Source organism: Sciurus carolinensis, chromosome 18, assembly GCF_902686445.1.
Source record: "Sciurus carolinensis chromosome 18, mSciCar1.2, whole genome shotgun sequence".
Taxonomy (NCBI): Eukaryota; Metazoa; Chordata; class Mammalia; order Rodentia; family Sciuridae; genus Sciurus; species Sciurus carolinensis.
The window spans coordinates 40221705-40243592 of NC_062230.1; the positions used below are offsets into that span (position 1 = coordinate 40221705).

The window sequence follows — 21888 nt, forward strand, 5'->3', positions numbered from 1 at the left end:
CCCCAGTTCCAGGCCAACCTCAGCAACTTAGCTGAGACCATGTCTCAAAAAAAAAAAAAAAAAAAAAAAAAGATCTGGGATGTGGCTCAGGGGAGCACCCTCCTGGCTGGCGTGCATGCAGGAGTGACCCCTGCACCTCCAAAATAAGACCAAGGAAAGGAAAGGCCTCCTGCTCATGGTCGGAAGGCCACTGTCGAGAGGTCAGTTCTCCTGAGCCCATCTGCAGTCCAGTGCAGCCAGCAAGATCCAGCAGGGCTTTCTAAGTGCACATGGAAGCGCAGGGAACCAAAACGACTTGGGGGAAAGTCGTAGGGCCTCAGAACACCTGATTCCAGGAATCATCACACACCAGAGATGAGGCGTGGGCCACTCGAGGCGAGGGTCCGAGCCGAAGTCTAGAGAAGGCGCTGGGCAGTCGGCCTGCCAACACGGACGTCCAGACATGGAAGGCTGAGCCCCAGGCACCCTCCTCACTTGCAAATGCACTCAAGTGGGACCCCAGCACTGAGGAAGGGCCCAGGCTACAAGCTGAGAGGGCGACAGGCTCTGGCGGGGCTGTTGGCAACACCCAGACTCCGAGGAGCAAGAGACGCGGGGACTCCGGTTCTCTGCAAGTGAAAGTCTTCCGTACTTCAAAGGACTAGACTTTTGACAGTAGACAAGCCCAGACTGGAAGAGATGGCAAATTTCACATCAAGTGATCTGTAATAAGTCAAATCTATAGTGCTAAACTCAGTTATGAGAATATAAACAATCCAATTAAAAATAGGCAAAAAATACACTATTTCAATGAAGAAATACGAATTGGCCCGTAAACACAAAAGACATTCAGCCCACTAGCTACCAGAGAAGGATTATCAGAACAGCTAAAGAACACCACCAAATAAGCCACCCAGTGTCACCCTGCAGGCTCAGGAGGTGCCATCCCAGAGCCTGGGCCCCAGCAGTCCCCAAGATCTGCCAGGCAAATGGACCGGGCACACCCTGCACTGGCACAGTGGGCGCAGTGCCCCAGCTGACAGCCCATGGAGCGAGCCCTGTGGGAGGACCTGGGCACAAGTGCTCAGCTGGACTGGCCGCTCCACGTGGTCCACACATTTTCTGAGGCCACTGCTGGTGTGCTTGCTGGGAGTGCTGAGCACAGGAATCACACAGCATGGCGCGGCTTCAGGAGGGTGCAGGTGAGGGCGGCATGCAGGCGACACGTGGTCCCCGCAGGCTTCTAGAGAGCGAAGCTGAGGAGAAGAAAGGGTAACAGGAGCGTCAAAACCGACAGCCGGGCACAGCAGCCACGCCTGTGATCCCAGCACCTCACAGGCTGAGGCAGAAGGCTCCTAACCAGCCTCGGCAACTTAGCGACACCCTGTTTCAAATAAAAAGGGCTGGGGGTGTGGCTCAGTGGTAGAACGCCCTTGGGTACAGTCCTAGGACCGTAGTAGTAGTAGAAGTAGTGATAACAACATACAGCACATGCAAGATCACAACACACTGCAGAAGCCAGGGGGAGACTGCAGCCAACGCACCAGCGAATATGGCTCAGCCACAGCTTCAAGCTCCCCCTGGGAGGGAGGACCTGCCCGCCCACGTCAGACGTGTGGAGGGGCCCGTGCAGGGGGTGCTGCTGCAGGGGAAGCGAATGCCCAGGAGGAACAGCAGCGAGGGCCCCTGAGCCAGGCAGGGCAGTGGCCGCCAGACCGCAGCTGCTGTGGGAAGGAGAGACCACAGGTGCCCTGAGACACCTTGAGAACACATTGAGTCCGTATGCAAGCAGGTCTGGAAACCAGAGTCTGACAGACACACAGAACCCGGCCCTCTGCCTCGAGTGGGGGTCTAGTCAAGCTCAACACGAGATCTGAGACTGCTTTACGACTCACCAGCATGAGGCCAGTCACAGCACCAGAGAAGATACTCGCAACTTGCAGCCAGAATGCGCTTTCAAACACATCTCAGAACTCGGGCTGACAGACGGCCCGGTAGACATGTCCACGCAGCTCCATCCAGGGCCGGCCAGCCTCTGGAAAGGTGCTGGGTCCCCCTGGGGACTGGGAAAACACATTAAAACAATGGTGCTACCCTCCGTTTGCCAGCAGCAAGGCACAAAGACCTCTGGAGGCATTAGTGAGGACGGGGTGCCCGGGTCTGCACCCCATGGAGCGCACAGCCCGCCACAGTAGCACTGCTGGGGAGGATCTGGGAACCCATCCCACATGGGCAGAGGCACATGCCTGATGTCAGAGGAAGCCAGACCCTGAGCCTGAGGGCTGAAGACAGCACTGAATTCAGCTCGGGGATGCTCAGGTGGCCCAGCGCAGGCTGCCGGGGAGTAGGGCCGGCATCCTCTGCAGAGCCCAGGGGCGGAGCAGTGTGTCCTGTGCACCCTTCTGTGTGGCTGCAGGATTCATGAGGCTGACGTGGGCCTAACCCAGCTGCCAAAATCTCGGTTAGCACGTCTCCACCACATGAAGCTGGCCTCTAGTGGACAGGAAGACCGCAGCCCCTCCCCTACCAGAGTAAACCACAGCGACACTGACTCTTCTTCCCAAATCCACCTGGGAGCCAGGGTCGGTGGGGTTCCCAGAAGAGGCCTCGGCCACTGGCCTCAGAGGCCTGCTGAGGCCGCACTTTTGGCTGTGTAAACTGCGCTCTGGCTCCAGGTGTGGACTTTCTCCCTGTGGATCTATAATTTCTCAGAAGAGAGGTTGAGGAATGACCTGGAAAATCCCTGGAGACAGAGCAGCGCAGGCAGGACCTGCAGCCCCCTGCTCCCCACCACCCCACCTGGTCAGCCTCTTCTTTCTACCTTTCTAGGAGGCGCATATATGGAGGCCCCCAATCCCCCCTCAATCTGCCCCTCTGCAGACCTAGTTTTGCCTTCTCTGGCACCTTCTTGCACCCCTGTTCCCACTGTCCCCAGCAGGGAAGAGGGAGAGACTTCAAGAGGGTCTGCTGGAGGCCTTGGGGTGTGGGTCAAGCCGCGCCCACTCGGCCTGCAGGAGGGACCTGAAGACGTGGTCTGAGCTGGTGAGTGGAGCCAGGGACTGCTTGGGAGAGCCCTCGCCCTGTGCAGCCTTCTCCCAGCCCAACCCAGGGGTGACCTCAAGCCAGGCCAGGCACCAGGGACACATCCCTGTGGGTGACAGGGGTGCCCAGGCCTTGCTGGACTTTGCAGGGTAGTATGGGGCAGGTGGAGGCTGATCACTGGGCCATGAGACTGGACTCTGAGGCCAGGCTGCCGGCTGTCTTCCCTGCCTGCCTCTCCTAGGACAGTGCCAGGGGAGGCAAACACGAGGTGGCCAGTGACCCTGCCAGGTATTCCTAGAAGAGGCCTTGGGGGAGGGGCAGTGGCCAGACATCAGCTGACCTTGAGGTCACAAGTAGGGCCAAGGCTGAGCCTGGACCCCGGACAGACCCTGGGCCCTGGATCACGAAAGGCGGATACCACTCAGGCTGTTGGGAAACCCCAGGGCGGGCAGCATGCCGGGCACCGGGAAATGAGGTTGCACCGGCTTACCCAACAGTCATGCAGTCAGAGGACCCTGGGGTCCCTGGTGCCCCAGGAGCTACCCAAGGGCCCCTGCTTGTATCAGGAGCTAGTGAGGCCCTGGGTCCCCCAGGCCCGTCTTGAGCACAGCCCTTCACAGGCTGCTGGTCTGGTGTCCCTGTCCCCACCTCTGGCTGCATCCTACCTACAGGGGGCACATGACAGGCCTGATGGCCCCCAGAGCAGCACCACAGCCCACCTCAGATCCCGAAGGAGGCCTCAGGGTGGACGAGGCCCCTAGCTGTTTCCCTGCACTGTGCACCCAGGGATCTGGACTCCTGCCGGCCACCCGGCATGAGGGGGTTAAAGGGGCTGTCCCTTCAGTGGGGAAACACAGGGCAAGGGCGCCGGCCCAGCAGACGGCCCCCACTCACCGCCTGCTGCAGCCTGCTCTGCACGCGGGATGGCCTGCAGGAAAGGTGAGGCGCCCAGGGTCCCCACCACTCGCTCTGGGCACAGGCGGCTGGGGACCCCACGAGGCAAGCGGAGGGCTCAGCTCTGGGAGGGCCCGTGGGACTACAGTGGGAGGGGACACAGCTGGGCCTGGCATGACAGTGCAGGGACAGGGCTAGGTGCTCCTCACACCCCCACGACGGGGACTTTGCCTGGACCCTCCACCAAACCAGAGCCCACTGCCCTCCCGGCCTCCATTCTTCTCTGGTGCTGGTTCTGGGTGGGTGGGAGACCTCCTTGCTCCTTACCCACCTCTTTGGGCTACCCACCCCCGCCCTTGGGCCACCTTGAGTCACCTCTGCCTCATCACAGCAGAGGAGCCACAGGTGAGGGTCTGATGTGCGGCCCCTGCCCACCCAGCACCCGGGACCTGGAGCTCTCTGGGCAGGGACAGGAGGGACCCAGTGGAGGAGGTCTGGGCACTGTTGCGAGGGAGGCTGCTGTCTGGTTCCATGGCACCTGGGGCCTGGGAAGTGGACGGTCGGGTCCCCATCTGCCATGAGGCCTGTGTCCTGCTCTTCTACTAGCATGGGCCAAGGCCCAAGTGCAGGCCGTACCCACTGGGGAACAGATGGGCAGTGCCCCTGATCTGGGGGCCTCACGGTAGGGGCACCTGGCTCGCTGTCCACCACAGAGGGCAACAAGTGGACACCCCATCCGGGTCATCTCCAGAATATTCCAAAAATGGTCAGATCCTGGCTGATAGCTTGGTCTCTTCTGCCTTCTTCTGGGCCAGTGTGGCAGCCTGGCCCTGCTCAAGTACATGACCCAGGGGATGTGGACTCCACAAGGCTTGACGGCCCGTGCCATGAGCCTGGGAGAAGCTGGGGAGCCGAGCCCTCTGTGTTCCCTGCATCGAGAGTGGGACTGCCACCTGCCGGCCTTGCGGGTGGCAAGTGCAGTCAGCTCCTTAGCCAGCTTGGCCACCAGCTGGCCTTCACTTGGCATTTAAGTGGGGTGACCATGTCTCAGTTCACAGGTGAGACCCTCCTCTTGCTACAGCTGAGGTCTGAGCAAGTCTGGGGTCTTGCTCACCTCCAGGGGACCCTGCCAGATCCCCTCTCCCTGCAGGAGGCCTAGCCCTGGTGGCACTGCTGGTCTCCTGGGCAGCACTGGGCCCCTGCGGCCTGGATGGAGCTGAGCCTAGAGTGCTGGTGGACACCGAGGGCCCCCCATGCCCAGCCGTCTGCAGCTGTAGCTATGAGGACGACACGGAAGAGCTCAGCGTTTTCTGCAGCTCCAGGAACCTCACGCGTCTGCCCGGTGGCATCCCAGACGGCGCCAGGGCCCTGTGGCTAGACGGCAACAACCTCTCCTCTGTCCCCCCGGCAGCCTTCCGGAACCTCTCCAACCTGGACTTCCTCAACCTGCAGGGCAGCCAGCTGGCTGGCCTGGAGCCGCAGGCGCTCCTGGGCCTGCGGAACCTGTACCACCTGCACCTGGAGCGGAACCAGCTCCGGAGCCTGGCTGCGGGCTCCTTCGCGCACACACCCAGCCTGGCCTCGCTCAGCCTCAGCAACAACCTGCTCGGCAGGCTGGAGGAGGGCCTCTTCCGGGGCCTCCCGCACCTCTGGGACCTCAACCTGGGCTGGAATAGCCTGGTGGTGCTGCCGGACACCGTGTTCCAGGGCCTGGGCAGCCTCCGTGAGCTGGTGCTGGCCGGCAACAAGCTGGCCTACCTGCAGCCGGCACTCTTCTGCGGTCTGGGTGAGCTGCGGGAACTGGACCTGAGCAGGAACGCGCTGCGGAGCGTCAAGGCCCACGTCTTCGGGCAGCTGCCCCGGCTTCAGAAGCTCTACCTGGACCGCAACCTCATCACGGCCGTGGCCCCTGGCGCCTTCCTGGGCATGAAGGCACTGCGCTGGCTGGACCTGTCGCACAACCGCGTGGCCAGCCTCCTGGAGGACACCTTCCCTGGCCTGCTGGGCCTGCACGTCCTGCGCCTGGCACACAACGCCCTTGGCAGCCTGCGGCCGCGCACCTTCAAGGACCTGCACTTCCTGGAGGAGCTGCAGCTCGGGCACAACCGCATCCGGCAGCTGGCAGAGAAGACGTTCGAGGGCCTGGGGCAGCTGGAGGTGCTCACGCTCAACGACAACCAGATCCAGGAGGTCAAGGTGGGCAGCTTCCTCGGCCTCTTCAACGTGGCAGTCATGAATCTCTCTGGCAACTGCCTGCGGAACCTCCCGGAACAGGTGTTCCGAGGCCTGGGCACGCTGCACAGCCTTCACCTGGAGGGCAGCTGCCTGGGCCGGCTGCGCCCCCAAACCTTTGCAGGCCTCTCAGGGCTGCGCAGACTCTTCCTCAAGGACAGTGGCATCTCCAGCATCGAGGAGCAGAGCCTGGGGGCGCTGCACTCCCTCCAGGAGCTGGACCTCACCTCCAACCAGCTCACGCGCCTGCCCCGTGGGCTCTTCCAGGGCCTCAGCCAGCTGGAGTACCTGCTGCTCTCCCGCAATCATCTGTCAGCCTTGCCGGCAGACATCCTACGGCCCCTGCAGCGGGCCTTCTGGCTGGACCTCTCGCACAACCGCCTGGAGGTGCTGCCCCAGGACCTTTTCTCACCGCTGGGCCGGCTGCGCTACCTCAGCCTCAGGAACAACTCCCTGCAGACCTTCCTGCCGCAGCCCCCTGGCCTGGAGCGCCTGTGGCTGGAGGGCAACCCCTGGGACTGCCGCTGCTCCCTCAGGGCGCTGCGGGACTTCGCCCTGCAGAACCCCAGCGTCGTGCCTCGCTCGGTCCCCGCCATCTGTGAGGGCGACGACTGCCGGCCCGGGTACACCCACAACAACATCACCTGCGCCAGCCCGGCCGCCCTGGCGGGCCTCGACCTGCGGGACGTTGGCGAGGACCACTTTGCGCACTGCTGACCAGGGCTCCTGGCTTAGCGCCCCTGCCCAGCTTGCCCTACCCATACGCTGCCCTCAGCTCCTGCGCTGCTCAGGTTGCTCGGGTGGGCACAGGCATGTATGTCCCCAGGGCCTGGTCAGGAGGGTGGGGCACAGCAGTGTTCCAGCTGCCAACAATTAAAGTGAACCAGCAGACACAGCGTGTGACCCTCAGGGCTGACCCCGGGGAACAGAAGGCGGCTACGCCTCCCCTCCGGGTCCTGCCCCAGCTCTGCCACCCCAGGAGCCACCACCTCAGTCCTGTGTTGTGCCCTGCTTCAATCCCTTGCCCTGGCCCAGGTTCTGCTGCGTCCTCACATCCTCTTGTCCCCCAGGACACCTTCCCACCTGAGGAACCACAGGCACTTACTCAGGTCCTCTCGAAACTCAGCAAAATGTCCCTCTTTGGGGCATCATGCTGTGACCAGGCAATGCACTCTCAGGTGTCCTGGTCCCAGGCAGCCACGCACAGCTGTGCTCAGGGGCCCTGCAGCCCATGCTGACAGCAAGCCAGTGAGCACATGGGGGCACACCTGGAGTTCCTGGGCCCTGACCTGTCTCCCTCTGGAAGTTTTCAGCTCTTCCCTTAGGAAGGAACATGCCTCATGCCACTACTCTGCTTCCCAAACAGGGTTCCTTCCCAGACTTACCAGGAAAAGTGAGGAAAGGGCCCCTTCAGCTCAAAACTAAGCTCAAGTTCTCTGGCCTAAGGCTCTGCTTTGGCCCATAGTATGCCACTCTGTCAGGGCTCCATGTCACCTCAGGTTTCTGATAGCACAAGATCTTGCCAAACTCCCTCAAAACAACATGCAGACACATCCTTACCCGAATCTCCAGGGGCCTGGGACAAGGCAACTATGGCTGGTCCAGCCCTAGGCTTCAGGGAGCAAAGGCTTTCACCACCAAGGACAGAACGATCCAACACATGTGCCTGACCAGGCCATTTAATGGCAGGTTCCTCTAAGTCACTGGATATGCCTGACCACTGTACCACCTTACAGAGGCTCTCTGTTAGCAGTCGCCTGAGGATGGCGATGTCTTGGGCAAGCCTGTGAATAGGGTGACCTCAGCTGCGTGGAGAAGTCCATCCCTCTAGGGGCGAGCGTGACTAGGGTTGGGACCAGCAGATCGCGATGCCAGGACCTGCACCGTTGTCAGCCTCAAGTCCACTCAGGGCACCTCTGAAACAGCTCCAAGGGCAGGTCAGGCAGGAGACGTCCACACAGTGCAGGCCACAGGAACCACACCCAACGTCCGCTGTGAAAGCCGCCAGGGGCTGAGCAGAGCCCATGGCAGCAGCAGGCCATGGGCTGCCTATCAGGAGAGCAGGGCTGGCGTAGCATTCAGAATCTCCCGGGCTATGGAGGTGAGGGCGGAAAACGCAGGGCTCTTGGGGAACTCCTGGATGAAGTCACGGCCCTCCTCCAGGCTTCTGCTGAGCTCGGGGTCCAGGGGCACAGAGCCTGCGGGCACGGAGAGGCAGCCAGGGAGAAGGTGCTGGCAGGCACCGAGCACACAAAGGGCCACACTGCTGCCCTCCCAACAGGCTGTCCAGTCTCTCATGATTGCCCAAAGAATATAGGACAAGCAGTGGGGACCTCAGTGTCCCCAGCTGAAGCTGGGTGGAGGGCAGCTTTCCTGTTCAGCTGGAGACAATCAAGAGCACCAGCACCTTATTCGGGAAGATGAGTCAGACCCCCACAGCAAGGGTAAGTTGGGTCCTCAGCGCCCACTCTTGGTACTCACCTAAGAAGGGAACTCCCGCTCGCCGAGCCAGTTCCTCCCCACCACCCCTGGAGAAAATGTTGGTGCACGCCTAGGAGACAGAGGCCACAGGCACCCATTGTTGCCCACCATGCTGAAGGCCAGAGGAGACCTACAGCAGGGCTGGGAGCAGGTCCAGGTGGTGACACCATCCTCCACCTCCTCAAAGCCCCACGTGACCTGCACATGCCTGGGTGCCCGCCCATGTAAGGGCCCCAGCCACCTCCCAGGACTCACGGCGCAGTGTGGGCAGGCGAAGCCGCTCATGTTCTCCACGACCCCCATCACCTGCAGCCCCGTCTTCCTACAGAAGGTCAATTCCCGCCTCACATCCCCCACGGACACCGCCTGGAGGTCAGGAGAGACGACTGGGCCAGTCTGCCACTGACTCAGTATCATAAGTGTGTTGTGAGCAGAAAAAGGCCCAGGCCAGCAGGGAGGGCATGGGACAGGGCTGTGGTGGTACCTGTGGAGTGGTGACCATGAGGGCCCCCAGGGGCCTGTAGGGGCGTAGGGCTTCCACAGTGGCCATGTGCTCATCAGAGGTACCGGGCGGTGTGTCCACAACCAGGTAGTCCAGCTCTCCCCAAGCCACATCAGACACAAACTGCTTTATCAGCGCTGCAGAGATCCGGGGTGGGGATGAGTGAGCCCGTGCCGTGAAGACCTGGGACCCGGGGAAAGGGCGAGACCAGCCAGGTGGGACTTCACTGTACCCAGCCCAAGGCTCCACCAGCCTCCGTTGGGCAGGCTTCTGGATGTCCTGGGTCACTGAAGTGTGAGGCAGAGCTCTGATCACACGTGGGAGCTGCCCCGGCCCCCACAAGCACCCTTTCTTTCCAGCTCCTGCGCTACCCTGCCAGCCCTGTCCCAAGCCCCAAACAGGCAGGACTGAGTTCTCATGCCTGACGAGATGGCCAGCAGCAGAGTGCCTTGCTGGCCCATGGGGGCAGCCACCTGCTCTGTGCTCCAGAGGAAGCAGGGCCCCATCCAGTGACGTGCTCCACCCTGGGTGGCCTCAGGCACCTGCAGTGTGGGTTCAGTCTGAGCAGACCCCTCACCTCCCAACTGGGAAACAGAGATGCCATGGCTGGCGGTCTCAGAATGACACCCGCCAGAGCCATGCACTTGATCTTGGGTCTTGTCTCACGCCCCCTGGAGCATGCCTGCCTGCCTGGCAGTGAACAGCAGGAGTCTTTCTGTGGCAGAAGCCGTGTCTCCAAGCTGGAGAGGCCAGTGCTGGATTCCGATTTTATTCAGAGGCAGTGGCTAAGCAAGAGCGGGGAGGGCAGCCCCACTGCTTTTCACCTCCCGGCACAAGGGGTCAGCTGGGAGAGAACGGCAGGCTGCCAGCCACTGGCCCCTGCTGGGTCATTACCACTCTTCTTGGGCCCTCTCCACACCACGGCCTCGTCCGGGTTCTCCAGCAGGAAGCCCACGGACATGAGAGAGATGCTCTGCTCCTGGTCCACAAAGACAGGCACCCAGCCACTGTCACACTGGTGCACGGCCTTGCCCTGTGCCCGGAGCATGCGTGGAATGCTGGGGCCACACAGGTCCACATCCAGGATCCCCACCTGCAAGGAGGCTGATGGTGAGGGCAGCTGGACCTCCCAGGCCTGCCTGGGGGCTGAGGGGACATGCCTCAGGTGGACCTCTGTCCACCCTCAAGCAGCAGGGGAAGCGGCACAGCTCAGGGCAGGTGTTACTAAGCCGTGGCTGCTGGGGGAGCCACAGGTTCAGCCCTGGGCAGGGGCCTCACCTTCTTGCCCTGGTGGCGCAGTGCCAGGGCCAGTTCTGTGGAGATGGTGCTTTTCCCAACGCCCCCCTTCCCTGAGAGGACCAGGATGATGTGCCGCACGCCAGACAGGTTCCCAGGCTCTGGTGAGAAACACAAGTCGCGAGGTCAGGGACTCCCCGGAACCACAGGCCCTCAGTGCTGCTTCACAGAGGGTCCCCGAACCCCTCCCTCTTCCCGAATTCTGACTGGGACCACTGCCGCTCTCCGCCGCAACACGAGCAAAGACCCCCAGACCTAGCCTACCCCGACTCCCGCCTGCAAGCGGAGCCTCCGGGGCGCCTCTCCACGGGGCCCGCGCGTGCGGCCCTGCTTCCGAGCGAGGGCAGGAGCCCACACGCACGGCGACAAAGGCCCAGCGCTGCTAGCTCCCCGCTAGCGTGGCGGGGCACAGCTGAGGGTCCTTGGCCCAGCCTCGCGGCAGCGTGCGCCGGGGCGGACTCCACACCCCCCAGCCCCTCTCCGGGTAAGGAGCGGCAGCCCCGGGCCTCCGTCCTCATGGGAAGGCCGAAGCTTTGAGGGCCAAGAGCAGCCGCAACCTGGCGGGCGTGCACCCGCGTGGCCTGCTGACTGGGAGCCGCGTGGACCTGGGCGGCGGTGCGCCGGGCCCCTGGACACCGCTGTGCGGGAGGCGGGCGGGGAGGACGCTGCACTCCTCGGGGGCACGCTCACCGCGGCCTGCACTGGGGTCCCCGCCCGCAAGTTCACCAGCACCCGCCATAGCACCGTCAGCGGGCCCACGGGTTCCTTCCGCTTCCTCCCGCGGATCGTTCGCTGAGAGCCGGAGTGAAGCTCCTTGGAGCCAATGGGAGGCGGGAGCTCACCCTCGGGCTCCTTTGATAAGCCTGGCCCCGCTTCCCTCAGCCAATCAAATCGTCCGAGGAGCTTCGGGACGTGCCCTCAAGTTCCGGTTCAGATGACGTAACGGAGCTGGACCTACTTCCGTGTCCGCGTCCAATGGGAGTGAGGATCTCGGGTCTGACAGCTCAAGCTGCGACCAATGGGAAGATCGGATCAGGATCGACGGGCCCTGCAACCTCTTGGCAACAGTCGTGACCCAAGAGACCCGCCCTCGCGCGAAGTCCCGGACTGGAGCGGCCGCCTCGCCGCGGGGCCAATGCAGCGCGGGGGCGGGGATTGTTTACGTCCCGGCCTGGGCAGAAAGTGGGTCACAGCCTGCGAAGAGCGGCGGCCACGGGGGCAGGTGAGCAGCGTCCGACCGGGCGGCCCCGGAGGGCAGCGTGCTGACCTTGCGGGCGGTCGGGCTCGCAGCCTTTTGTCCCCTGGGGCGGCGCGCGGGAGGCCGGGCTGGGACCGCGGGCGGTCCCTGTCTGCAGCATCGCCCAGGCCGCGGGACGCGGGCCTGACTGCCCTCCGCCCGGTCCGGGCGCCTGGACCATTCATTCATCGCGCGGCCCTGCTCGATGCGGCGCACCCCGAGGGGCCGGGCGAGGTGGGGCAGTCCAGGCGGCAGCCTCGGGCTGAAAGTGGGGCTGGGTCACGGGGGTTCGGACAAAGAGCAGAGAGCCAGCCACTGGAGCGAGGCAGCCAAGCGGAACTAGCCCTCACGGAGGCTTGCCTTTCACCCCGAGAGCAATGGCAGGCCCCGATCAGACTCGAAATGCTATCGAAAAAGACCACGGCTGTAGCGTGTGGAGCGCGAGGAGCCGAGCCGCGGAGCTGTGTGGTCCCCAGCGTGAGTGGGGCCTCCTCAGGTGCGGCAGGAAGGGGGAGTGTCAGGTGGATGACGGCCGTGGTGCTGGCATGAGCAGCCGCGGTCGGGGATTTCATTGGTTAAGCTGGACCGTGTGGAGGAGGAGCGAGCTGGTGTGAGATGCCCGAGGCCTCTGTGCCTACACGGAACTCGGGAGATACGACTGAGAAGCGCCATCGGAATCATGGGTGTCTGGGTGGCATTTCACACCAACTGCCTTGGTTTGATCAAGGTGCTCAGACTCTGGAGCCAGGTACAGGCTCGTGGAGCTCTGCTTTGTACCTGAGCCCTGGAGCCCCTGCCTCGGCTGGGTCCGTGGCCCAGCTGACAGGCAGTGGCGAAGTTCCAGTGGCAGAGTACAGGCTTGGGGATCGTGGACTCGTCCTGGTGTGCTTGGCTCCCTGGCTCAGAACCTTTTTTCTTTCAGGTCCTCTCCAGCATGGCCAGGCGCCCTCGGAGTAGCAGGGCGTGGCATTTTGTCTTGAGTGCAGCCCGCCGGGACGCGGATGCCAGGGCTGTGGCCCTGGCAGGCACAACTATCCGGGGCTATGACTCTGATGGTCAGGTAGGTACCTGTGGCAAGGTGGGCATGACTGCTCCAAGGATGGGGAGTCACACAAAAAAGATGTTCCCAGGCCAGAGTACTGGCCATGTTTTTTGGGGAAGTACCGTACTCAGTAAGGCTCTTTGGCCAGGTAAAGCACACGAAGCCTGGGGTGACAGGACCTTAGAACAAATTCTTAGAACAGATTCTTTGTCCTGTCCTCTTCTTTGACAAGTGCAGTGTATGGAAGGACTGGCTACTGGTCTCTGGCCAGTTGTGCAGCAGAAGTTCTCTGCTGTCTGCCTGGCCAGATTCCAGAGGTAACTGTTGACCGGGCATGCGTCCTTTTAGATGTTTCTTTTGTAGCACAAATGTGTTCTGTGTTCACATGCACATGTCTAAAAAAGAAACTGTGGCTCTCAAACTTCACACCCTTCTCCTAAGCTCAGGGAGGCCCAGCAAAGCCAGGGCAGGTAGAAGAGGCTCCTTCCTGCCGTTGACAGCAGCTGGTCATCTCTGCCATGGCCAGGTCTGGGCTCCAGGCTGTGTGGCTGTTACGCCTGAGGGGTGCAGTGTGGCAGGGTGGAGACCATGGAGGAAAGGCCTCTCCGCTGACTTCCTGAACTCACATGGACATTGGGAGTGTCTACACTGTGCTGCCCTGCAATCGTAGTTCTGGCTCAACCAGGTGACCCAGGCAGCGGTGGAATCAGCAGGCCTTAGGGGAGGACTGGAGCCATGGGTCTACTGGCTTGGCTAGCAGTGTCCTGTGCCCTTCCCAGGGCCTCCAAGCTTGAGAGGCCTGCTTGCATTCCTGCCATGCCTGCAGTTCCCTTTGACCACGTGGCCTGCAGTCATCTGTCTGCCTGGGCTCCTGCCTTTCAGGCTCGTTGCTGTGGGGCTGGGCATTGTGACACATGCATGCTGCTTGTCCTCTGTCACCTACTGGGCCCATGGCACGCGTGTAGGCAGGTGGTGGTGCACCTCAGCAAGCTGAACAACACTGCCCCTCCTCCCTTCTTGGTGTTCTCTCAAGGCTGGTAGCAGGATTAGGTCTGCTTCCTCCCTGAGGAGGGTTAGTGTGTCCTGGCCCTGGCTCCTCAGTGGGCCTCCCTGGCTGTGGGGACTCCTCCTCTAGGTCACTGGGCTACAGTTCTCTGGCCTGTGTTGTCTGGGGCAGGAACCTTCTCCAGGTAGGACAGTTGTTCTGAAAGTGGCTTCTTATAGGCCTGTTCACCTTTGGCCAGCTGAGCTTCTTGCTGTGGTTCCTTGTGGCTTCTCCTGGGAGGCAGATGTCATACCACACAGCACCCAGGGTGTGAACAGAGGGCACTGGCCAGTCTTCCCCCTGGGTGTACCTGATACAGGTGACAGTGATGGGCCACTAGCTTAGGCTACTCTGTGGCCACTGCCCTAGACCCAGGTTTACAGGAATAGGACCTGGGGAGCAGGCCCCCCGAGGAGCTCGGTCTGGCAGGAGTGGATAGGGAAGCAGACAGGGAACATGAGAAGTGGTGAGAAGCAACCTGGAAAGGGTTCCTTCATACGGGAGGGACAGTGAGCATGCAGCACCTGGTACCGTGTGACTCACATGGCTGGGGAATGGTGGGGCTTGGGGGTTTGGGTGGGGGCTGGTCTTAATTCACAGGGCAGCAGGAGCCCAGGTGTGGCCAGAGTAGCTCAGAGTAGAGGTTCCCTGGGCTGCTCTGCAGGCATGTGGCAGGAAGGCCACAGCACGGCTGCAGGAGCTGGCCACGCAGACGGGCAGAGGCTGTCTGCACCTTCCTGGTCTCGGCAGGTGCTTGAGGGCACCTTGGTTCAGAAGCCCTCCCTGGCTGATATCCAGGGCCTGTGGGTGAGCTGCCTGCCACTTGATGAGTTCAGCCTTGATAACTAACCAGTGACCAACATGAGGTCCCTGGACTCAGAGCCTCAGGACTCTGGCCCCTTGGAGGTGGCGCTGGGTCCTGATTGAGGCTTCCTACTGCATAAGCTTGAAGCAACAGCACAAGTCCACTGGGCCTCACTGAGGGCTTCCCCAAGCATTGGTGACAAGAGGACCCCGGTCCAGGTCGGGACCAAATCCTATGCTGAGAAGCCCAGCTGTTATCAGGGAGACCCAAGTGGTCTCCATCAGATCTTGATGGGGCCAGGTCTGCAGCTCATCTGCGACCCAGAAGCTGCCTGGAGAAGGCCAGAGGGTGGTGCCAAGTGCCATCTTGGGTGTTGGTGCTGAGGTCTCTGCCCAGCACCTGGGATGGCAGAAACCCCCTCCTGGGTGGGTCAGGGTGGCTCAGCCTATGGTGGACTGGTAGGGCCAGGTCAGCAGCCAGGTGGGAACAGGCTGCCTTTCTCTCCAGCACAGTGACTCTGATTCTGACCCTGAGTCCTCATCCCTGCCACCGTCCATCCCCAGTGCTGTGCCCGTGACGGGGGAGTCCTTCTGTGACTGTGAGGGCCAGAGCGAGGCCACCTTCTGCAGCAGCCCGCACACGACACACGGTGGCAAGGACTGCCGCTGCGGGGAGGAAGATGAGTGTGAGCGCCCGCGTGGGGGGGGGCCCCCGGGAGGTGCAGGGGTGAGCTGGCGCTATCTCAACAGGCTTCGACTGGGTCTGGGACGACCTGAACAAGTCCTCAGCTGCCCTGCTGAGCTGCGACAACCGCAAGGTCAGCTTCCACATGGAGTACAGCTGTGGCACTGCAGCCATCCGGGGCACCAAGGAGCTGGGGGACGGCCAGCACTTCTGGGAGATCAAGATGACCTCGCCTGTCTATGGCACCGACATGGTAAGTGGTCACTGGTCTGGGGCTGTGCCATAGGCTCCTGCCCTAGGCACACTCTTCCCAGCCCACTTTGGCAGATGGTGGGCATTGGGACGTCCGACGTGGACCTGGACAAGTACCACCACACGTTCTGCAGCCTGCTTGGCAGGGATGAGGACAGCTGGGGCCTCTCCTACACGGGTGTGTGTGGTGTGCCCCGGGGGGTGGGCGGACAGCGCCGGGCTCCTGGGCTCACCCTCGCCTGGTGCCCCTAGGGCTCCTCCACCACAAGGGCGACAAGACCAGCTTCTCGTCGCGCTTCGGCCAGGGCTCCATCATTGGTGTGCACCTGGATGCCTGGCACGGGACGCTGACCTTCTTTAAGAACAGGAAGTGCATAGGTGAGGGTCCCTCAGCTGACCCTGAACAGCAGGTGTCTGCAGGGCACAGCTGCCAGAGCTGTCTTGGCAGAGCCAGGCTGCCCTGGGCTTGAGGTGCCCAGTCCCCAGGGGGTGGGACAGGAGAGGCTGAAGCTGCAGGACCTGGTCCCCTGGCCACCCTGGTGGATGTGCAGCAGGCCTGGTGCAGCACCTCCTAGGCCCCCCACAGGCCCAGGCTCAGTGTGCCCCCCTTCAGGAGTGGCTGCCACCCGGCTGAGGAACAGGAGGTTCTACCCGATGGTGTGCTCCACGGCAGCCAGGAGCAGCATGAAGGTGATTCGCGCCTGCGCCAGCGCCACCTCCCTGCAGTACCTGTGCTGCTCCCGCCTGCGCCAGTTGCGCCCTGATTCAGGGGACACCCCTCGAGGGCCTGCCCCTGCCACCTGGCCTCAAGCAGGTGCTACGTGACAAGTTGGGCTGGGTCCTGAGCATGAACTGCAGCCGTCGCAAGGCCCCGGTGCCCCCACCCAATCCCCACAGCCCAGAGGCCAGGCCCTGCCGAAGGAAGCGCTGCCGACGGACCTGATTTTTCTAACAAAAACTGCTTCCTCAGACTGGGAAGGCCACTCTGTCCCTTCCTTCCAGCCACCGTGCATGGCAGCAGGAGGGAAGAGCTGGACCAAGGTCTGAGTGGGGCTGCCCTATCTCTTCTAAAGCCAGAGCCACTGGCCACTGTGAGTCCACTTTGCTGCACTGGGTGGGCATCAAATGAGCAGCCACACCAGCCCTCCAGCTGTCCCAGGAATGGTGGCCAGCCACTGCTGGGCCAGCCTGTGGTGGCAGGTGCCTGCTGCCTGGGGAGACAGGGCCTGGTGGAGTGGCACTTGCTGTGCCTGGGTCCTGGCTCGTCGCTCGCTCTGCATGTCGTCTGCTGCCACTCCTGTCACAGAGACCCCAACGACTGCGACAAATGTGGATTTATGTCTTACAGCTCTGAGATTAAAGAGTCCACCAGTCCTGGGCTGCTCGGTATCTGTGCCTTCCTCCTCAGGGAGCCACCCCCACCCTCTGGGCACTGCCCAGCAGTCCTCCTGACTGCACAGCTGGGCAGTCTTGCCAGGCTGTCCTGTGGCCAGAGCATTCAGGACAGAGAGAACACAAACCCCCATCCTCCCCAGGCTTCTGTCTGCCTCCCTGCTCCTCTGCCGATCCCAGAGCATCTGTCCTCCCCCTACTTCCCCAAGCTCAAGTCTAAGTGGCCCAGGATGGAGTCCACCCCAGGCTGAGTGAGGGTGGGTGCCCCTACCCCTCCCAGGAGGTCTGGTCAGTCTTCCTGTGGGCTGGTGCTATGGTGCTGGTCGGCAGGAGAGGAGGCCTGCGAGTGGTCAGGAGCCCAGGTCCAGCAGCAGGTCAGGGTTGGTGGTGGTCAAGAAGAGGCAGATGCGACGGGAGAGGTCAGGCCCCACCCTGCGGGGCTGTCTGCCTTTGCTGGCCTCCACAGGGAGGTCAGCTAGGAGACCCAGACGCTCCTCTTCTGTGCTGCAGGCCAGAAGTGCCTAGGGCAAGCACAGGTGTGAGCAGGGTGGGCCTTGAGGCCTGGGTCTCCCACCTGAGGGGAAGGGTACCTGGGGACTTGCCTGCTGCAGAAGGCGGGGGGAGGGGAAGGCGGTGACAATGGCATCTGCCACAGCAGAGCTGACCCGGTTAAACTGCCTGATCTGTCTCCACCAAACCCCTCGCAGCCCAGAGCCATCTCTGGCCACCAGCTGGCCTGCAGCCCAGCGCCCTGCTGTGCAGAAGGAAAAGGCCTGGGAGTCCCAGCACTGCCTGAAACAGGGAGGGGCACAGGGGCCTTCAGAGCCACAAAGTCTTCCAGCCCTGCTCTGCCCACCGAGCACCCTGCTACTGGCGATCCTGTCCCCTTCCAGCCCTCAGCAGGGGCACGCACTTAGAGGGGAGCTGGGCCAGAGCCTTGGTGTAGGCACACACGTGCTGACTCAGCTCCTGCCAGGAGGCCACCAGCAGCACATCCAGGTCTGCGTAGAGCTGGAGGAGCACCAGGGCCTGGAGAAGGGTGATCATGGTGTGGCTTACCCTGACCATGTCGGGAGGCATGCCTGGCCCAGCTAGAGAGCAGTCACATGCTGCGGTCAAGGTCCACCCACCCAGCCTTAACGGCCCTCACCTCCTCCACCTCTGGATTCTGCAACTGCTGCATCCCCTGGGCACTGGGCTGGCAAGACCTGGGCAGAAGAGACCACCTCTAGTTCCCCATACCTCTAGCTGAATTCTGCCTCCGCCAGGGCCCCCTGGGCATTGGAATCGGCTCTGCCAGAGGCATCCCTACCTCTCCTCACCCACCCCAGCCAGCCCTGCTAAGGGCCTTGGGATGAATGGTACCATAGGTGGGCATCCAGCCCGATGACAGCCAGGTGGGGGTGGGTAGGGCTCTCAGGAGAGATCCAGGGCACTGAACAGGGCAGGCCTGCTGTCTGAAGGCAAACATGGTACACCTGTTCCTAGGAGGGCTGTGGCTGCAGGGCCTTGCAGACCACCAGCCCGCAGCCAGTGGCAAAGAGCATGAAAGCCAGAGATACTCCTTCTGCCCAGCCAACTATCTCCAGAAAACCAGCTGCACTGCCTCCTAAGGCCAGGGAGGTTCAGCACCCTGTGGTCCACCTCTGCACCCCAGCCTGGCATTTGCATGGACTCCAAGCTCTCCCAATCCCACCACTGTCTCATTTGTGTCTCTCTCCCCTAAACCTTGGCTGGCAGAACGGCACTCCTGGCTGGGAAACCTGGTCCCACAGGATGAGGGAAGACCACCTGATTCAGCTGAGCAGTGCCCTGCAGAAACTCCTCGGGCTCCAGCAGCAGCAGCAGCAGTAGTTCCTGCTCCTCTGCAGCCCACACCTCAGGAGGCACCTGTGGGGATATGGGGGGCACTGCTGCCCACACGTGGCCGGTCTCTGGGCCTCTGCCTGGCTACCAAGTCAACACTAGGAACCCCAGTTCTGCAGCAGAAGCCATGCCCAGCTCCGCCAGGGCTTTCCCCAGAAGCCTAAGCCCAGCCTCCCAGAGGCCAGGCTAGGGGCCTCATCTGGAGCAGAAATGTTACGGGGCAGCAGCTAGTTCTGCTCCATGTTGGCAGAGTGGCATCGCAGTCTTAGTTACCCCTCTGCGAGGTGCTACCTCTCCAGATGCTGCACCAGTGGAACCTGGGCCCAGGACTCAGGGCACGGGAGCGGCGGGCAGAACCGGCCACTCACGCTGCGGGGGGTCGTGCCTCACTCGGCTCCACCGTAGGCTGCGTGCGGGGCGCTGCGGCTCGATGTGGCATTCACAGCCCAGGGTGCCCAGAGCCTCCATCAGAACGTCGGCACCGGTGTCCTCCAGCACGGCTGCGCCCGCGGGGGACAGCTCGGTCAGCCCCTCCTTGCCCGCGGGCCGGCGGTCATCCGCCCGCCCGCCCGCGAGCCCGCACCTAGGTCCACGCGCAGCACCAGGTGCCGCAGGGCCTGCTCGGGCCGCCACGCCGCCGCCCTGCGCTGCCCCGCCGGGCCCCGAACCCCTGCTCCGGCCTCGGCAGCGCTGCGGTCCTCCGAGTCGGAGTCCGAGACCTCCCAGGTCTGGGGCCTCCGAAGGCCTCGGCGCGAGCGGGCGGCCCTCCGGGGCCCCGCCTCCGCCATGGCCCGACCTCCTATCCGCTTCCGCCCGCGTCCGGAAGCCTTTGGGTGGGACGCCGGTCGCTTCCGGCGCGGGCCCGCTCTGACTGCGCGGGCTTCCGGCGGGGCGGGGGTCGCGGCCACGACGATGGCGCGGAAGAAGGTGCGGCCGCGGCTGATCGCCGAGCTGGCCCGCCGCGTGCGCGCCCTGCGCGAGCAGCGGGAGCGGCCGCGCGACTCGCAGCTCTACGCCCTGGACTACGAGACCCTGACCCGGCCGCACTCGGGCCGCCGGCTGCCGGCGCGCGCCTGGGCCGACGCGCGCCGCGAGAGCCGCCTCCTGCAGCTGCTCGCCCGCCTCCCGCTCTTCGGCCTGGGCCGCCTGGTGACGCGCAAGTCCTGGCTGTGGCAGCACGACGAGCCTTGCTACTGGCGCCTCACGCGCGTGCGGCCGGACTACACCGCGCAGGTGCGCGCGGCCCGCCGGCTGCCGGAAGGCGCTGGCCTCGCTCAGATCCCCAGCTCTGAGGGGCAGGGGCCCCCGCCTCCCCCGCGCTGGGCGAGCAGCTCCCCGAGCTGACCCGCTCTTTCTTGCTTCGCAGAACCTGGACCACGGGAAGGCCTGGGGCGTCCTGACCTTCAAAGGTAAGGGTACCGGCGGGCAGGAGCGCGTGGCCGTCTGTCCAGCCGGCGCGAAGTCAGCCTCGCATTCCTCCCGCAGGGAAGACGGAGGCGGAGGCCCGGGAGATCGAGCACGTCATGTACCACGACTGGCGGCTGGTGCCCAAGCACGAGGAGGCGGCTTTCGTCGCCTTCACGCCTGGGATGGAGGACAGGCCGCGCCCCGTGCCCTACCCACCTCTGCTCCGGGCCATGATCCTGGCTCAGCGACGGAAAAGCGGGGACACCAGCGCGGAGGAGCCGCTGCTGAACCTGGAGAGGACTCGTGCGGATCCTTGGGACTACCCTGCAAAACAGGAGGCCAAGGGGCGGGCCGGGGGAACCGCAGTCTAGCTGGGCAGGGCCTGCGCAGTGCCCGCGGCCCGGCGGCGGGCTCCCCGCGGTGACCGTCTTGGGGTGTGGCCGCCTAGGCGACGTGCCCCGCGGCCTTGCAGTTGGTGGGGAGAAGTGGGGCAGCAGAGGCTGAGTCGGGCCCTGCGGGCGGGCTGCTGAGCGAAAGCGGGGAGCAGCGTGCGGGCCTCACTTCCAAGCGGCCTCTGCCGCGTTGCCGTGACTGGGAATAAACGCGCTTAGTGGCCTGTGTTGTGGTTTCTGTGCGCGCGGGGCCGGGGCCGTGTGGTGGGGCGCTGCGGAGCAGGTGCCGGGGCCCCGGGGCCGCGGCGGCCGCCTCGGGCGTGTGCAGGGGGTGGCCCTGCGTGCGGCGCGCCCCTTTAGGCGCAGGCCCCGCCCCGCCCGCCCGGCCAGCCGCCGCCATGATCTGCCTGGTGCTGACCATCTTCGCTAACCTCTTCCCGGCGGGTAAGCGCGGGGGCGGCGCGGGACCGGACGGGGCGCGGGCTGCCGGGCTGACCTGACGTCCAGGTCCCGCAGCCTGCAGCGGGGTGCACGAGCGCACCTTCCTGGCCGTGAAGCCCGACGGCGTGCAGCGGCGGCTGGTGGGCGAGATCGTGCGGCGTTTCGAAAGGAAGGGCTTCAAGCTGGTGGCGCTGAAGCTGGTGCAGGTGCGGGCGGCCGGAGCAGGGCGCGTGCGGGGCGGGTGGTACGGGGGCCGAGACGAGGGCGCGGGGCGCAGCGCGGGCGGCCGTCCTTCCCGCAGGCCTCCGAGGAGCTGCTGCGCGAGCACTACGCGGAGCTGCGCGGGCGCCCCTTCTACGGCCGCCTGGTCAAGTACATGAGCTCGGGGCCCGTGGTGGCCATGGTGAGTTGCGGTGGGCGGCGGGCGGGTACAGCCCCGGAGCCTGCGCGCACTGACGCTCGCCCCACGCCCAGGTGTGGCAAGGTCTGGATGTCGTGCGCGCCTCGCGGGCGCTCATCGGCACCACGGACCCTGTGAACGCCCCGCCCGGCACCATCCGTGGGGACTTCTGCGTGGAGGTCGGCAAGTAAGGCCCGCCTGCGCCCTCCCCACTGGCCCTGCCGCTCGCGTCCGCGGCCCGGCCCACCCACGCCCCTGTCCCGTGCAGGAACGTGATCCACGGCAGCGACTCGGTGGAGAGCGCCCGCCGCGAGATCGCGCTCTGGTTCCGGTCCGACGAGCTCCTGTGTTGGGAGGACAGCGCGGGGCACTGGCTGTACGAGTAGCTGCCCCCCACAGGACGCCCCCTCGGACTCGGATGGGGCTGGTGGGCAGGACAGCTGGCACTCAGCTGGCCCCCGTTTCTTTTCATAATAAACTGTAGGAAGACCGTGTGAGC

The 21888-nt window shown here is 63.8% G+C and overlaps 6 protein-coding genes across 11 annotated transcripts; 4 read left to right on the plus strand and 2 right to left on the minus strand.

The window, feature by feature from the left end:
* Window positions 1–132: 132 nt before the first annotated feature.
* On the minus strand, window positions 133–11266 carry Nubp2 (NUBP iron-sulfur cluster assembly factor 2, cytosolic). 2 transcript variants are annotated; one of them, XR_007106147.1, is made up of 8 exons: window positions 11117–11266; window positions 10409–10527; window positions 10025–10223; window positions 9113–9267; window positions 8884–8994; window positions 8629–8698; window positions 1875–2042; window positions 133–1235 (listed from the first exon to the last, which is right to left on the minus strand). XR_007106147.1 is itself a non-coding variant. In XM_047533918.1 (7 exons), exons 1-7 carry the CDS (start codon window positions 11163–11165, stop codon window positions 8200–8202), a joined length of 849 nt encoding a protein of 282 aa, XP_047389874.1. In that variant the 5' UTR covers window positions 11166–11265; the 3' UTR covers window positions 7811–8199. The 2 variants fall into 2 exon arrangements, 1 of the variants encoding a protein (XP_047389874.1); XM_047533918.1 differs by lacking the exons at window positions 133–1235; window positions 1875–2042 and adding an exon at window positions 7811–8345 and having other exon boundaries at window positions 11117–11265.
* On the plus strand, window positions 3403–7059 carry Igfals (insulin like growth factor binding protein acid labile subunit). 4 transcript variants are annotated; one of them, XM_047533910.1, is made up of 2 exons: window positions 3403–3960; window positions 5049–7059. In XM_047533910.1, exons 1-2 carry the CDS (start codon window positions 3836–3838, stop codon window positions 6862–6864), a joined length of 1941 nt encoding a protein of 646 aa, XP_047389866.1. In that variant the 5' UTR covers window positions 3403–3835; the 3' UTR covers window positions 6865–7059. The 4 variants fall into 4 exon arrangements, 3 of the variants coding, with proteins under 3 accessions (XP_047389866.1, XP_047389867.1, XP_047389868.1); XR_007106146.1 differs by having other exon boundaries at window positions 3830–3960; window positions 4967–5160; XM_047533911.1 differs by having other exon boundaries at window positions 3871–3960; window positions 5036–7058.
* Window positions 11267–11501: 235 nt separating the features above from the next.
* On the plus strand, window positions 11502–16864 carry Spsb3 (splA/ryanodine receptor domain and SOCS box containing 3). The gene is given in 8 exon segments (XM_047533913.1): window positions 11502–11648; window positions 12586–12723; window positions 15063–15240; window positions 15305–15492; window positions 15567–15669; window positions 15744–15869; window positions 16105–16268; window positions 16270–16864. Coding segments are annotated over 8 exon segments (1149 nt in total). The 5' UTR covers window positions 11502–11561; the 3' UTR covers window positions 16435–16864.
* On the minus strand, window positions 15058–21417 carry Eme2 (essential meiotic structure-specific endonuclease subunit 2). Its single transcript, XM_047533924.1, is given in 9 exon segments — window positions 15058–17404; window positions 17486–17675; window positions 17797–17912; window positions 18034–18091; window positions 18249–18340; window positions 18675–18767; window positions 18769–18773; window positions 19118–19249; window positions 19333–21417. Coding segments are annotated over 9 exon segments (1062 nt in total). The 5' UTR covers window positions 19538–21417; the 3' UTR covers window positions 15058–17233.
* Mrps34 (mitochondrial ribosomal protein S34) lies at window positions 19572–20772 on the plus strand. Its single transcript, XM_047533919.1, has 3 exons — window positions 19572–19982; window positions 20116–20158; window positions 20235–20772. The coding sequence occupies exons 1-3, from the start codon at window positions 19662–19664 to the stop codon at window positions 20525–20527; spliced, it is 657 nt and encodes a 218-aa protein (XP_047389875.1). The 5' UTR covers window positions 19572–19661; the 3' UTR covers window positions 20528–20772.
* Nme3 (NME/NM23 nucleoside diphosphate kinase 3) lies at window positions 20797–21883 on the plus strand. Of its 2 annotated transcripts, none has more exons than XM_047533922.1 (5): window positions 20797–20992; window positions 21065–21195; window positions 21291–21392; window positions 21464–21576; window positions 21658–21883. In XM_047533922.1, exons 1-5 carry the CDS (start codon window positions 20947–20949, stop codon window positions 21773–21775), a joined length of 510 nt encoding a protein of 169 aa, XP_047389878.1. In that variant the 5' UTR covers window positions 20797–20946; the 3' UTR covers window positions 21776–21883. The 2 variants fall into 2 exon arrangements, with proteins under 2 accessions (XP_047389878.1, XP_047389877.1); XM_047533921.1 differs by having other exon boundaries at window positions 21464–21568.
* The last annotated feature ends 5 nt before the right edge of the window (window positions 21884–21888 follow it).